Source organism: Marmota marmota, unplaced genomic scaffold, assembly GCF_001458135.2.
Source record: "Marmota marmota marmota unplaced genomic scaffold, marMar, whole genome shotgun sequence".
Classification (NCBI taxonomy): Eukaryota; Metazoa; Chordata; class Mammalia; order Rodentia; family Sciuridae; genus Marmota; species Marmota marmota.
In genome coordinates, this window is record NW_026000185.1 from 5,004,533 (window position 1) to 5,017,467 (window position 12,935).

Below are 12,935 nucleotides of genomic sequence, written 5' to 3' on the forward strand. Positions count from 1 at the left end.
GACAAGCTGAACGGCCAGAGCTTTGGGACGGACCTGCCGCTGGTGGACAGCCAGGTGGAGCAGCACAACATCTTCCACAATGAGGTCAAGGCCATCGGGCCCCACCTGGCCAAGGACGGGGACAAGGTGGGCCAGTGCTGGTGATGTGGGGGCCTGGGACGGGGCGGGTCTGCACCCCGCCCTCACCTGAACCCTCGGTTCCACCCTCAGGAGCAGAACAGTGAGCTCCAGGCCAAGTACCAGAAGCTGCTGGTGAGGAGCTCTGGGGAAAGACTGTTGCTTCCCGGGGATGAGAAGCCTGGGGTGCAGGGGACAGCGCCCACCCCACGTGACGTGGACACACCATAAGTGTTCCCGTCAGAACGGAAGGGGCTTCTGTGAGGAGAGACAGTACTTCAGCCCCTTCCTGTTGGCTCATGGGAACCCTGATAGACCCAGGGGTACCGCCCATCCTCTGCAATGGGCTGCTCATTTATTAAGCACCTGCTGTATGCTGCACACCACACTGCATGTTTTCTGGACCAAGTCCTCCTCTTTCTCTTTTCAGAAGAAGTGTTCTCCTTGAGCTTGCTTGCATAAACACTTTCTTGCTGCAAACCTTTCACACCCGCAGGCTCTGAACACAGGCGGCCTGGCCTAGCGGTCAGGAGCTGGCCTGCTGCACCCTGGCTTGTTGGAGCTGACCCCTTGAGGGAGTTGCTTAGCCGCTAGGAGCCCCCGTTTCCTCCTCTGAAAATGGAGTTTCTGCATGACCCTGACTCACAGGGCTCCTTGAGGACTAAACTGGTTAAAGTTGAGGTGTCCTCAGCACAGTCCTGGCATGCAGGGGCCCCTGTCACCTGTCAGCTGCAGTTCTTATTCTTCAAGGCAAAATGTGAGCCTGTCTCCCCTCCTGTCCTGCCCTGTCCTTCTGCTCCCTAGCCGTTAGTGGCTCCTTTTCTTCCAAGCCCTCTTCAAGGTGGTCAGAGTAGAACTTGTGACTGATGTTATGGAGCCCCAGGGGCATGGCAGTCTGCGGCTGTAATCCCTTTCTTACAGATGGATAAACAGAGGCTTCAGGACACGGTCAGCCCTGTTCTCTAGGGCTGTGCCCGGCAAGTGTAGATCTCTGTAAACACCTGTTGAGTAAATGGGGTTTGGAGAGTGGGTGGCTTGTCCGAGAGGTCCCTGCAGGAGAGGGGAGGGAGGCCAGCGGGGCCCGGCACCCGGCACTGTCCTCGTCCTTGCAGGCGGCGTCACAGGCTCGGCAGCAGCACCTGAGCTCCCTGCAGGACTACATGCAGCGCTGCACCAATGAGCTCTACTGGCTGGACCAGCAGGCCCGGGACCGCGTGCAGTACGACTGGAGCGACCGCAACCTCGACTACCCCAGCCGCCGGCGCCAGTATGAGGTGGGCGCCAGGGCCCAGGGCCAGGGCCTGGGAGGGCATGGGGCTGCCGGCTGGGCACTGAGTCCTCTCCCCTACCCCACTGCAGAATTTCATCAACCGGAACTTGGAGGCCAAAGAAGAGAGGATTAACAAGCTTCACAGCGAGGGAGACCAGCTGCTGGCTGCCGAGCACCCCGGGAGGAACGCCATTGAGGTGGTGTGCCAGGCAGGGGACGTCCCCTCGGGGCTGGACACAGTGTGGCCTCTGCCCAGCAGCCCTGGGGGCGGAGGGCCTGACGGGGTCTTTGCTCCTGCTGTGTCTGACTCTGCCTCCTCTGTTACCTCAGTCCTTTAATCACGTCCTGCCACCAGCCCTGGGCTTCAGAAGCCAATGTGTCACCTGCGTTAGTTCCTGAGGCTTCCATGCCAAATTACCGTCACCCCGGTAGCTTTACACCACACAGAAGCACATGCTCGCGGTTCTGAGGCCAACAGCTGGAGCCCAGGCCTGGGCTGGGCCGCTCACTCCGTCCCGGCTTGCATCTTCCCAGGGCCTTCTCCCCTGCATGTCTGTCTTTGCTTCTTAGGACACCCCGTTTGATTCCAGGGCCACCCCAATTCCTTAACTAATCCATCTGCAAAGACCCTGCTTCCAGATAAGGTCACCTTCTAGTTCACAGGTCCAGTTGTAGCTGGACAGGAGCCCGGGGGAGATACTCAGTCCCCTGAAATACATTATGAAGAATACTCCAGGGAACAGCTTTGGGGGTGCACAGCCCCACCTGCCCTTGGGCCCAGACAACCTGGACGCCTGTACATGGTGGCCCCACTTCTCCCCCCTCCCATCCCTGAGCAGGAGCTGGCTACCCGGGCAGAGTCAGGGGCCTCCCTCGCCCCATCCCTGGCCTGGTGCAGTCCCTGGTCAGCAGTGACCACCCTCCTTTCCCGGCAGGCGCACATGGAGGCTGTGCACGCAGACTGGAAGGAGTACCTGAACCTTCTCATCTGTGAGGAGAGCCACCTGAAGTTCATGGAGGACTACCACCAGGTACCCAGCCGGGCGCCCACCAGCCCCAGAGTCTCCGCGTGTGGGGCGCTCAGTACCTGCCTGGCTCACCAGGCCTCACGCGCTTCGCCCAGGGGCCTGGCAGGGCTTCTGAAGGAGTCGCAGAGTGGCCAGGCTTGCTGAGCCCTTGTCCGTCTTTCCGGGGAACAGGCAGGAGAGTGTGATTGGCAGGTCGCTGGGGCCCAGGAACGAGTGTGTGGGGTTTTAATTTTGGTGAAATATATAACATAGAACTGCTTGAGCCCCGCCCCCAGCACTTGAGATGAGCCTTGCATGTAGTTCCGGCTGGCCTCGAATCCTGGGCTCAGGGGATCCTCCTGCCTCAGCCTCCAGAGCAGCTGAACTACAGGCATGCCACTGCACCTGGCTCCTGTTAGCCATTTTAAATGTGCAATTCACTAAGCTCACGGACCTGAGCAGCTTTCCCTCTGTTTCCTAAATCTCATCACGCAGACAGAGACTGACCCTGCAGCAGTCCCTCCCGTCACCTCCGAGCCCGGGCAGCCTCTAATCCGTGTGCTCTCTGTAGACAGCACTGTTCGTACCTCGGACGATGGAGCACGTGGGACGTACCACGTGTGTTCTTTGTCCTGACTTGTCTCCCTGTGCACCACGTTGCAGTGTATCCCTGCTTCATTCCTTTCTGTGGCCCAGCAGTGCCCACTGAACAGATGGACGGAACTGCTTCCCTGGCCATTTGTTGATGGACCCTTGTTTGTTTTTAGAGGAAATTTGTTTGTTTTTTCATTTTTGCGCTAGGGATGGAACCCGGGGTGCTCTGCCACTGAGCTACATCCCCAGTCCTTTTTTATTGTTTATCTTGAGACGAGGTCTCGCCGAGTTGCTGAGGTTGGCCTCAAGGACGGGGTCCTCCTGCCTCAGCCTCCTGAGGAGCTGGATTACAGGTGTGCACTAGGGCACCTGGTGGGAACATGTGATTGGGGATCTGGAAGTTGACACGTGAACTCAGGTGACACTGTGTAACTCCTGGTTGAGTGTGTGAGCCACAGTGTGAGCGTCACAGGGATCCCAAGTCCTGTTCATGGCTGCAACCCCGGAAAGAGCCAAGTCAGAGCAAGAGACTTCCGAGAACTAAGGGGAGGCACACATACATCAAGGCTGCGAGTGAGAGTCCAGGCACATGCTGCTGAGCAACAGAGGCGCAGCCTGAGGCGACTCGGGCATTGTGCCAACATCATAGAGCATGCTTGCCCAAACTAAGCTGGCTACGATGTCACTAGATGACACCTAGGGGACTGCCGTGGTACACCTTGCCCGTCTTTGGCCACAGCATGACTGTGGCATATGACTCTATGGTATTAAGTCAGGGTGTTCTGCACAGAGACGAATGGAGGAAAGAACCCAGCCCTACAGCAGTCTCGGGAACTCACTGTCTCAGAGGCGTCTCGAGGACTGGTGGCCAGGGACTAGCTTCTTCCCTGAGTGGCCCCAGGAGTGGGGCTCTGGAGGGAGGTGTCAGCGGCCCAGAGGGTTCACTTCTGGATTCAGGATGAGTGGGAGCTCCAGCTCAAAGCCACGTCTGGAGTCACAGGTGGCTTCCTGTCTGCTGGGGCCTCCTGGTCCCCTCTAGTTCCGCAGAGACGTGCAGGACGCTCAGGAGCTGCTGCGCAAGGTGGACTCAGACCTGAACCAGAAATACAGCCCCGACTTCAAGGACCGCTACCAGATCGAGCTGCTGCTGCGAGAGCTGGATGTGAGTGGCAGCCGGGGCCTTGCCAGCCCAGCCAGGGTGACCCCTGCAGCCCGTCCCCAGCCCCGCCCACCAGCTCGAGGCCCTTGGTCTCACCCTGCGGCGCGGCCCTCCGCAGGACCAGGAGAAGGCTCTGGACAAGTACGAGGATGTGGTGCGGGGGCTGCAGAAGCGGGGGCAGCAGGTGGTGCCCCTCAAGTACCGCCGGGAGACGCCGCTCAAGCCCATCCCTGTGGAGGCGCTCTGTGACTTTGAGGGTGACCAGGTGGGCGCCTGCAGGGAGGGACCCATGTCACTGAGAAGCCTTAGGGGAGCACAGCGGGAGCCAGGGCCCGGACCACCTTTTCAGGAACCGGCTCCTGTCTGTCATGGGCGTCACTCTGCCGCCTGCCTCCCCTGTGGTGGAGACGCACCCACGTGTCTGTCTCCCGGCACAGTCCCAGGGAAGCCCCACAGGACCCCCGCTCTGAGTCACGTGCCCCCAAGCCAGTCACACGCCACACACCTACCTGGAAGGGGGGACACTCCCTGGACTGAGGGCTGGGCGGGCAGCCTGTTCCCGTTGGGCCAGCCCCTCCCCCTTCCTTCTATGGCCAAATGTCCTGGGGAGGGTCGGGGAGATGGGCTAAGATTCCCCGGGTCCAAGATGGGGGGGGGGGCCAGGGGGCCAGCGGGTGACGGGGCTCCCGGGCCATGGATCAAGGCGGTTCCTCACATCCTGGTGGTTTGGCCTGCCCCCCCCCTCAGGGCCCCATCTCTCGGGGCTACAGCTACACCCTGCAGAAGAACAATGGGCAGAGCTGGGAGCTCACTGACGCTGCAGGGGACAAGCTGAGTGCCCCAGCTGTCTGCTTCATGATCCCCCCCACTGACCCCGAGGCGCTGGCTCTGGCTGACAGGTATGAGGGCAGAGGGACCAGCATGCACTGACCCTGGCCCTGGCCTTCACAGCCCTGGCAACCTACTCAGGATGAGGGAGGACTGACATCCCACCTGCACCCCCTTGGGGGCTCAAGGGGAGAAGGGCAGAGCTGTTGGTCTGGCAAGCATGTGCTCTCTTAGTGCCTCAGGGCCTTTGCATACCTGTGCCCTCTGCCTGTGGCACCTGCTTGGGGCCCAGCTGGCTCAGGCCCTCAGCTTAAGGACTTTGCCCTGGCCCCTGCCCCTCTTCTTGGCTCTCACACACCGTTTCCTGCCACATGCACCACATTTTACCAAGATGATCAGTCTCATTGGGCCTTTGCTCCTCGGGGCCAGTGTTTTGAGGGCCTAGTTTAGCACCTGATGCAAAGAACTCTGCTGAATCAGAGACTGATTGCAGGAATGCCTTGCTATATACAGCCCATAAATATTGAACACCTACTGTGTACTGCTCCCTCAGAAGTGACATGTTGGTAGAGAAGACTAGTGAACCGATCACTTTAGGTCACAAGACCTGCAATGAAGGAGCAGGCGGGAGGAAGGGAGGGGAAGGAAAAAAACTGGGAGAGAGAGGAAGGAGGGTTTTCTGAACCCCAGAGTGTAAGGACCTGCGTCACTGCATCCAGTGTGTATGTGTTTAAAGCATTTTTAAAAACTTTTATTTATTCATATGTGGTGCAGAGGATCAAACCCAGGGCCTCACACGTGCTGGGCGAGCCCTCTACCACTGAGGCCCCCCGCCCAGGCTCAGCCCCAGGCCCAGCCCTTCCACTTTGTCCTGTGCGACACTGGGGATGAACTCAGAGCCTTGCATAGGCTAGGCAAGTACTCTGTTACTGAGCTACATGCTCAGCCCACCCCCCTTTTAAAATTTTAATTCAAGGCAGTGTTTCCAAGTGTTACTAAGTTACCAAGGCTGGACTTGAACTTGGGATCCTCCCCTCGCCTCTTGAGTAACTGAGGTGCAGGTGTGTTCCGCACCTGGCTCCCATCCCAGTTTTAACTTTTCAAAGCACACTCTGAGCCACTTGGCTCCTCTGGGCTTTTGTCCAGCTAGAGTCCAGGTCCTGCCTCTGTGCAGAGGGGGAGGTGGGCTGCCCAGGTCCAGCACATTCTTGCTCTCCCAGCCTGGACAGCCAGTACCGGAGTTTGCGGCAGAAGGCAGCGGGGAGCCGGCAGGCCCTCCAACAGCGGCACGAGGTGCTGAAGACAGAGAACCCTGGAGGTGGGTAGCAGGGTTGCCTGCCAAGGGTAGGGCACTAGTAGGAGGGGCCACAGCGAGGGTCTGCACCGTGCATGGGGTGGCAGGGGCCTGGCATTAGAAGGGTAGGGAGATTCAGCCAGCCCAGAGGTCTCAGCTGGCCTCTAGGGCCCTCTTGGGCCTCATGCCCCCACTGCCACCCCTGACTCTATGTCCTCCTTCCACAGATGCCTCTGACCTGCAGGGGCGGCAGCTGTTGGCCAGCTTGGACAAGGTGGCCAGTGACCTGGACCGACAGGAGAAGGCCATCACAGGGATCCTGCGGCCACCACTGGAGCAGGGCCGGGCTGTGCAGGATAGTGCAGAGCGGGCCAAGGATCTCAAGGTACTGCTGGACTGGGACACCGGCTGGACTCATGCCCAAGGTTTCACCCCACGGACATCTGTGGCAGGTGCTCCACTGGGATAGCCTGTCACTGCAATCACGTCCTGAGTCACTGGGGTGCTGGGCTTCTCCTGTAACCGCCCCAGGTCTGGATCAAGGACCAGGCTCCAAGGTGTTCAGCTGGTGCTCCCAGACACATCCCGGAAAACGGGACCTGGGTGCTGCTTCAGTGTGGCCTGTCAACTGCCTGGGATTGTAGCCATCGTAATGACAGTCACCAGGGCTCATGTGGGTCTACGCTGGCGGGAGACCATGAGTGTGGTGGCACGGTGGACTGTGCGAGTTCAGAGCCAGATCACTAGCTACTTCCGTGAGACGTCACTGAAGCCCCCAAGCCGCAGTCCCTAGAGTCAAATGGGCTGGTTCCTACTTGAGGCTACTGGAAGGACGGAGGGTGATGTAGGCACCCATCCATGGGTCACTGCAGGCCCCACCCATCGGTCACTGCATCCTTTCATGTGCTTTCCTAAGCTCTCCATGGTGGGACCATCACCCTGGTTTTACAGGGAAAGTGGGCTCAGAGGGTGGCCACTGAGGTGGCCTCATGGCGAGTTAGGGCCAAGGGGATGCCTGGTACAGGGGTGAGGAGTGGAGGGGCCACACCCCTTCCTGAGCTCCTCATAGTCTGTTGCCCGCTCCTGTGAATGGGAGAAGACCTATCTACTCCGAAGGGTTGCCCCCAGGACCCCTTCGCTCATCTGGGTGCTTAGAGCAGTAGGTCCTCGGGGACTCCCTCCTCACTGTGTCACCATCATCAGTCACGGTCCTTCTGTGTCAGGGCTCCTGGAGATGTTCACTAAACACGCAGAACCTGGGCTGCCCAGACCTGGTCAGGCTTGGTGGTGTGGGCTGGGCCTCGTAGCGGTCTCTGCTGGCCCTGGAGCGTGGGGCCTTGTGCCCACCCTGAGCTCATCCCTGGGGGAAGAGGGCTGCCAGGCTGTGGCTGACCCGGGTCTCATCCTCACAGAACATCACCAACGAGCTGCTGCGGATCGAGCCTGAGAAGGCGCAGAGCACAGCCGAGTGTGCGGCCTTCGTGGAGGCCCTCCCGGGCAGTGGCACTGCGCCCCTGCTGAAAGCCCGGGTGGAGGACACCAACAAGAAATACGAGTGCCTTGTGCAGCTACTGGACTTGGCCCAGGAGAAGTGGGTGGCAGACGGGCAGTGGGGAGGCTGGGGTGGGGTTAAGGAGCCACCCACCCACTCCTGACCTGTGTCCTCAGAGTTGATGTGGCCAATCGCCTGGAGAGGAGCCTGCAGCAGGGCCGAGAGCTGCTGGCCACACACGAGAACCGGCTGGCCCAGGACGACACCGTGCCCGAGAGTGGCTGTGTCCTGGACAGCAAGAGGCAGGAACTGGAGGTGAGTTTTTGGCCCAAGTCTTGGGAACCTTTCTCTGAGCTGGCTGAAGGCCTCAGGCACATCTTTCCTGCCCACTTTGTCCTGCCCAGACAAGGACACTGAGGCCAGAGAGGCCCAGCAGCCAGTCCCTGCAGGTTTGGAAAGCCTTTGGTGTGCCAAATAGGGAGTTAGAAGGGAGGCCACAGCCCTGATCCCAGCCGCTCCAGCCACGTGGCCTGTGGAGGGTCGGGGGCCAGGACTGGACCATCAGGGATCTGCATCAAGCCAGGTTTCAGGACCTCCATGGGCAGGCCGGGCAGGCCAGGCCTGCAGCGCTCTCCTCACCATTTCACTGGGCCTGCCTGAGCACTGGGGTCCTGAGCCAGGGGCCAGGGACAGCCTTCATTTATTCTGCACCACAGGACTGGCCTCAGCCAAGGAAACAGGCCTGGTGAAGGCCCGTGACTGAAGGGCTGCAAGCCGTTCCTCGTGTGGGCATGAGCTGCCCAGTGAAGTGAAATTTTCCAGCTTTTGTAACACAAAGGCACTCTGAGGAGGTGACTCAGGTGGAGCAAGCCTAGAGGCGAAGGCTCCTCCTGCTCCTAGGCATGACTCCACCCCCAGAGCTGGTGCTCCAGGTGGGTCTCGGGCCACAGGGCTTCGTCTCCTCCATCCTGCAGGCCATGGCCTCGGAGCTACAGGCCCAGAAGTCCCTCCTGGGAGAGGTGGAGCGGAACCTGCAGGAGGCCAAACAGTGCTCGAGCTCGCTGGCCAGCCGCTTCCAGGAGCACTGCCCCGACCTGGAGCGCCAGGAGGCCGAGGCGCACAAGCTGAGCCAGCGCTTTGACAACCTGCGCCAGCAGGTGGAGCACAGGTGAGGGCAGCGCAGGGAGGGCAGCGCAGGGGGCTGGCCGGGGCAGGCTCCCTGATGCCCCAAGGGCTGTCTCTAGTAAGAAAGTGACTGACGCAGCGGCCACCTCCCGAGGCACCTGCACGGTGAGGCAGGAGGGATGAGGGTGACGGCGCCCAGTCATGCTGCCGTCACCAGTCCTCCTGGCCGGCACCCTGCCAGCCTTACAGGCCGCAGCCTTGCCTTGTCCCTTCTCTTCTGTGCACTTGTGTAGAACCGATTCTTCCCCTGATTAAGGGCGCACCAGCCTTCACCAGTGAAGGCATCTGGGCTGGATGGTTTTTTTTAATATATATTTTTTAATGGACACAATATCTTTATTTTTATTTGTTAATGTGGTGCTGAGGATCCAACTCAGGGCTTCACACGTGCGAGCAAGTGCTCTACCACTGAGCCCCAGCCCTGGGCCTCATTTTTTTTTTTTGATTGTGTGTGTGTGTGTGTGTGTGAGGTTTTTGTGTACAAACTCAACCTTTTTTAGTCTGTATGACCCATGTGCTTCACCCACTCCTGGAGTGACGTCAGTGGCTCACACTTCCAGGACCCGGTGTCTTAGCGGCACTCACTGGTGCTCCTCCAGTTGTCTCTGGCTGGCCTCTCCATTAGCAGGGTCGGAGGGGACCTCTGCTGGCTCCTGGCGCAGTATGCCTCCTTCTGCTGTGTCTGTGTCTTCCCTCTCCCTCTTTCTAATCGGACGGCTGAGGCCGAATGGCTGATCAATCACCTTGGAAAACTAGCTTTTTGATTCCAGTGATTCCCGTTTCTCGCCTTCCTTCCAACCATCACCTTGGGGTTCTTTTGCTCTTCTTTTTCTCCAGGTGAGACAGACTGTGGCTTTCAGACAGCTTTTTCTTTCCTTCTTTTTTTTTTAATATATATTTTTTTGTTGATGGACCTTTATTTATTTGTATGTTATGCTGAGATTCGAACCCAGTGCCTTATAGATGCTAGGCAAGCACTCTACCGCTGAGCCACAGCCCCAGCGCTCAGATAGCTTTTCCTAATAAAGGCCTTTAGTGCTATACAATTCCTTCCAAGCCCTGCTTTTGCTCTACCTTGTAGGTTAGAAGTTACTATTTTTGGTGACTTGGTATGACTTCCTGCCTCCCTGTGGTTGCTCCTGGATTGTGGCTTGTTCAGGTCCCACAGTACCCTGGGCACCTCTGCCTGCCAGTACGCAGCCCTCCGCCCCATAATCACTCTCCTTCTGGTGAACATTTAGGGTTTGTCCAATTATATTACATTTGTTTTTCTCCTTCTCCTTTAAAAACGTGAAGCGTCCTGAGGCCTCTGCCTGCTGTGTGGAGGCCTGACCCACTTTGCCCCACAGGGCCCAGAGCCTGCAGGGTGCCAAGGCCGCCTATGGGGAGTACCACCGTGACTACGACCGCGTGCTCCAGTTCTTGTCCAGCACCCCCAGTTATGAGCCCCAGGAGACAGACAGCCTCAGCCAGATGGAGACCAAGCTCAAGAACCAAAAGGCAAGACAGTGGCATCTGCTTCTGTGGTCACATGGAAGCTAGGAGAGTCAAAAGTCAGGAGGCCCCTGTCAGTGGAGGGAACCAAGTCTTTGGGGAACAGAGTAGGGCACAGGCCTGGCTGACCTCCCCCTCCTGGACCTCAGCTCCCAGCACCCAACTCAAACGAGCAGCTTGTGCCTCGTTCCCCTCTCCCCCTCTGCCCAGCACAGAGAAGGGAGGCTTGGCCTTAAGGTGAATGGCTACCGAAACACCAAAGGAACCCTCCTGGGGAAAACCCCAGTCCCCAAGTTCTACTGCTTGCCTCCTCAATGCCCCAGGCAGTGTGTTGGGTTAGGGAACCCTGTGGCTGAGGTTCAGATCCTGGCTCTACCTGATAGGCCGCATGCCCTCAAGTTACTGAACTTCACAGTGCCTCAGTTCCCTCACGTGGGAGCCGGAGATCATGATGCTTAGTCACGGGGTCATTTGAAGATTAAATGAGTTAATCTAAGGACAATGTCAGAGCAGTGCCTGGCATTTCAAAGCACTCAATCAAAATGTGTTTCCTGGCAAAAGCTAGTTATCTTATTGGCCCTTCCTCACAGGGCCTCAGAACTGGCTTTTGTCACAGGCAGATGCAGATGAGGAAGCTTTATGTTATGTGCTGTGCTAGAGAAGAACCTCAGGTTCTAAGGACTCCAGCCCCTTTACCAACAGGGTTTGTTCTGGTTTTGGTTATTAAGATCTCTTGTTTTACAGAACCTGCTAGATGAGATAGCAAGTAGGGAAGAGGAAGTACAGAAGGTCTACGCCAATTCCCAGCAGTACCAGCAAGCCGTGAAGGTGAGCCATGAAGCTTCTGCCAAGCAGATACTAGGATGCCTCCTTCCACCCCCTACACCAGGCAGGCATACAGGCCCTGCCAGGAACTGGTCACCGTCAGGCACTGAACAGCCATGCAAGCTGCAGAGCCTTCTGGAAAACATTATGGTACCAGGTGCCAAATGTCATAAAAGGGTGTATGCTCTTGGAAGCAGTAAACAACTCTTTGGGGGGATTTATGCTAAAGGAAAAGCCCACTGACTCAGGAGGCCAGCCTAAGCAACTTTGTGAGACCCTTTCTCAAAAAAAAAAAAAAAAAAAAGTACGTAATGGGNCACTAAAGGCCTTTATTAGGAAAAGCTATCTGAGCGCTGGGGCTGTGGCTCAGTGGTTAAGTGCACCTGGTTCAATCCCTGGTACCAAAAAAAAAAAAAAAAAAGGAAAAGCAAAATTGTGTAATAGCATGATTTACAAATGGCCTAAGTGTCCAATAGAGAGAAACAGCGGTGTGGATCACCACACATCCACTTGATGGTAATGAACTTACCAGCTGGTGAAGGCAGGAGAGGAAGCTTATGGTCCAGTGTGCACTGAAGCAGAGTGTCAAATCTCCCTGCTGAAGGACTGGAAGGTCACTTGGTTTGCCTCTTTGAGGATGGAGAGGAGTGGGGCTTTTCCCCACATGTTGGGCCATGCAGCTATGTCCTGCTCGTGTGTGGATGAGTCTCAGGGCCCCTGGAGGCCAGTAGCTACAGCTGATCCCACAGGAGAGGCCTGTGCAGACTCGGAACCAGCACCCCTTCTCCACCCACTGAGGGCAGATCTAGGTCCACTGGAAGGGGTGCACAAACATTTCAGTCTCTTCTTAGTGACTTTCCCTGTTCTCTCACCCAGGACTACGAGCTAGAAGCAGAGAAACTCAGGTCGCTTCTTGACTTGGAGAATGGAAGTAACAGCCACATGAGCAAGAGAGCCAGGCTGCAGTCTCCCGCTGCCAAAGTGAAGGAGGAGGTGAGCTCAGGCACCGGCCTGTCTGGGACTGAGGGGAAGGTGGCAGTGCGGCCTCAGGCTGCTGCACGCAGGCCTCAGTGATGCACACACAGGAGGGGAGCCAGCACAGATTGGGAAGAACTTGTTTGGGGGCAGTGACATCGATATGCCTAGAGGACAGCTTGGTCGGAGCTGGCCCCATGACTCTGGGAAGTTCCCACCTGCTCCCCCAGGGAGGGCTAGTACCATTAGTCCCAGGCACCTTCTGAGAAGAGTAAGGCTCAGGGAGGTGAAGAGACTTGCTCAAAGTCCAGGAGTCAGGCTGAAACCTGGATTGTGTGACACGAGTCCACCTTTCTCTCCAATGATGAGACTATAGAATAGCTGCAGGTAGGAGCGGGCAAGAAGCGCCCCTCTGCCCCCAACTGCCAGACTTTTCAAAGACTGTGTCCAAGCCCTCTGGCTCTCGCTCACTTACTGCTGGCTCCTGTTTGCCGACTGCTCTCCTGAACTTCTCTGTAGGAAGCTGCTCTTGCTGCCAAGTTCACAGAAGTCCAGGCCATCAACAGGCAGAGGCTGCAGAATCTGGAGTTTGCACTAAATCTCCTGAGACAGGTAATCGATCTTAGTAAGAAACCCTGCTTAAAACTATTCTACCAGCTGAAAAATGAAAGCTTCCTCCTGCCTCAGACAGCCTA

General features: G+C 57.5%; 1 protein-coding gene across 3 annotated transcripts in view; it reads left to right on the forward strand.

Moving 5' to 3' along the window:
* Ppl (periplakin) overlaps positions 1–12,935 on the forward strand; it is a 33,434-nt gene that overhangs the window by 16,347 nt on the left and 4,152 nt on the right. For all 3 annotated transcript variants that reach the window (XM_015490586.2, XM_048789198.1, XM_048789199.1), the window contains exons 5-21: positions 1–126; positions 211–252; positions 1,230–1,391; positions 1,477–1,584; positions 2,323–2,418; positions 4,028–4,150; positions 4,266–4,412; positions 4,895–5,046; positions 6,196–6,293; positions 6,497–6,654; positions 7,682–7,860; positions 7,938–8,076; positions 8,736–8,929; positions 10,296–10,446; positions 11,185–11,268; positions 12,142–12,258; positions 12,760–12,852. In XM_015490586.2, coding sequence (XP_015346072.1) covers positions 1–126; positions 211–252; positions 1,230–1,391; positions 1,477–1,584; positions 2,323–2,418; positions 4,028–4,150; positions 4,266–4,412; positions 4,895–5,046; positions 6,196–6,293; positions 6,497–6,654; positions 7,682–7,860; positions 7,938–8,076; positions 8,736–8,929; positions 10,296–10,446; positions 11,185–11,268; positions 12,142–12,258; positions 12,760–12,852 — 2,169 coding nt within the window. The remainder of the gene's footprint in view (positions 127–210; positions 253–1,229; positions 1,392–1,476; positions 1,585–2,322; positions 2,419–4,027; positions 4,151–4,265; positions 4,413–4,894; positions 5,047–6,195; positions 6,294–6,496; positions 6,655–7,681; positions 7,861–7,937; positions 8,077–8,735; positions 8,930–10,295; positions 10,447–11,184; positions 11,269–12,141; positions 12,259–12,759; positions 12,853–12,935) is intronic.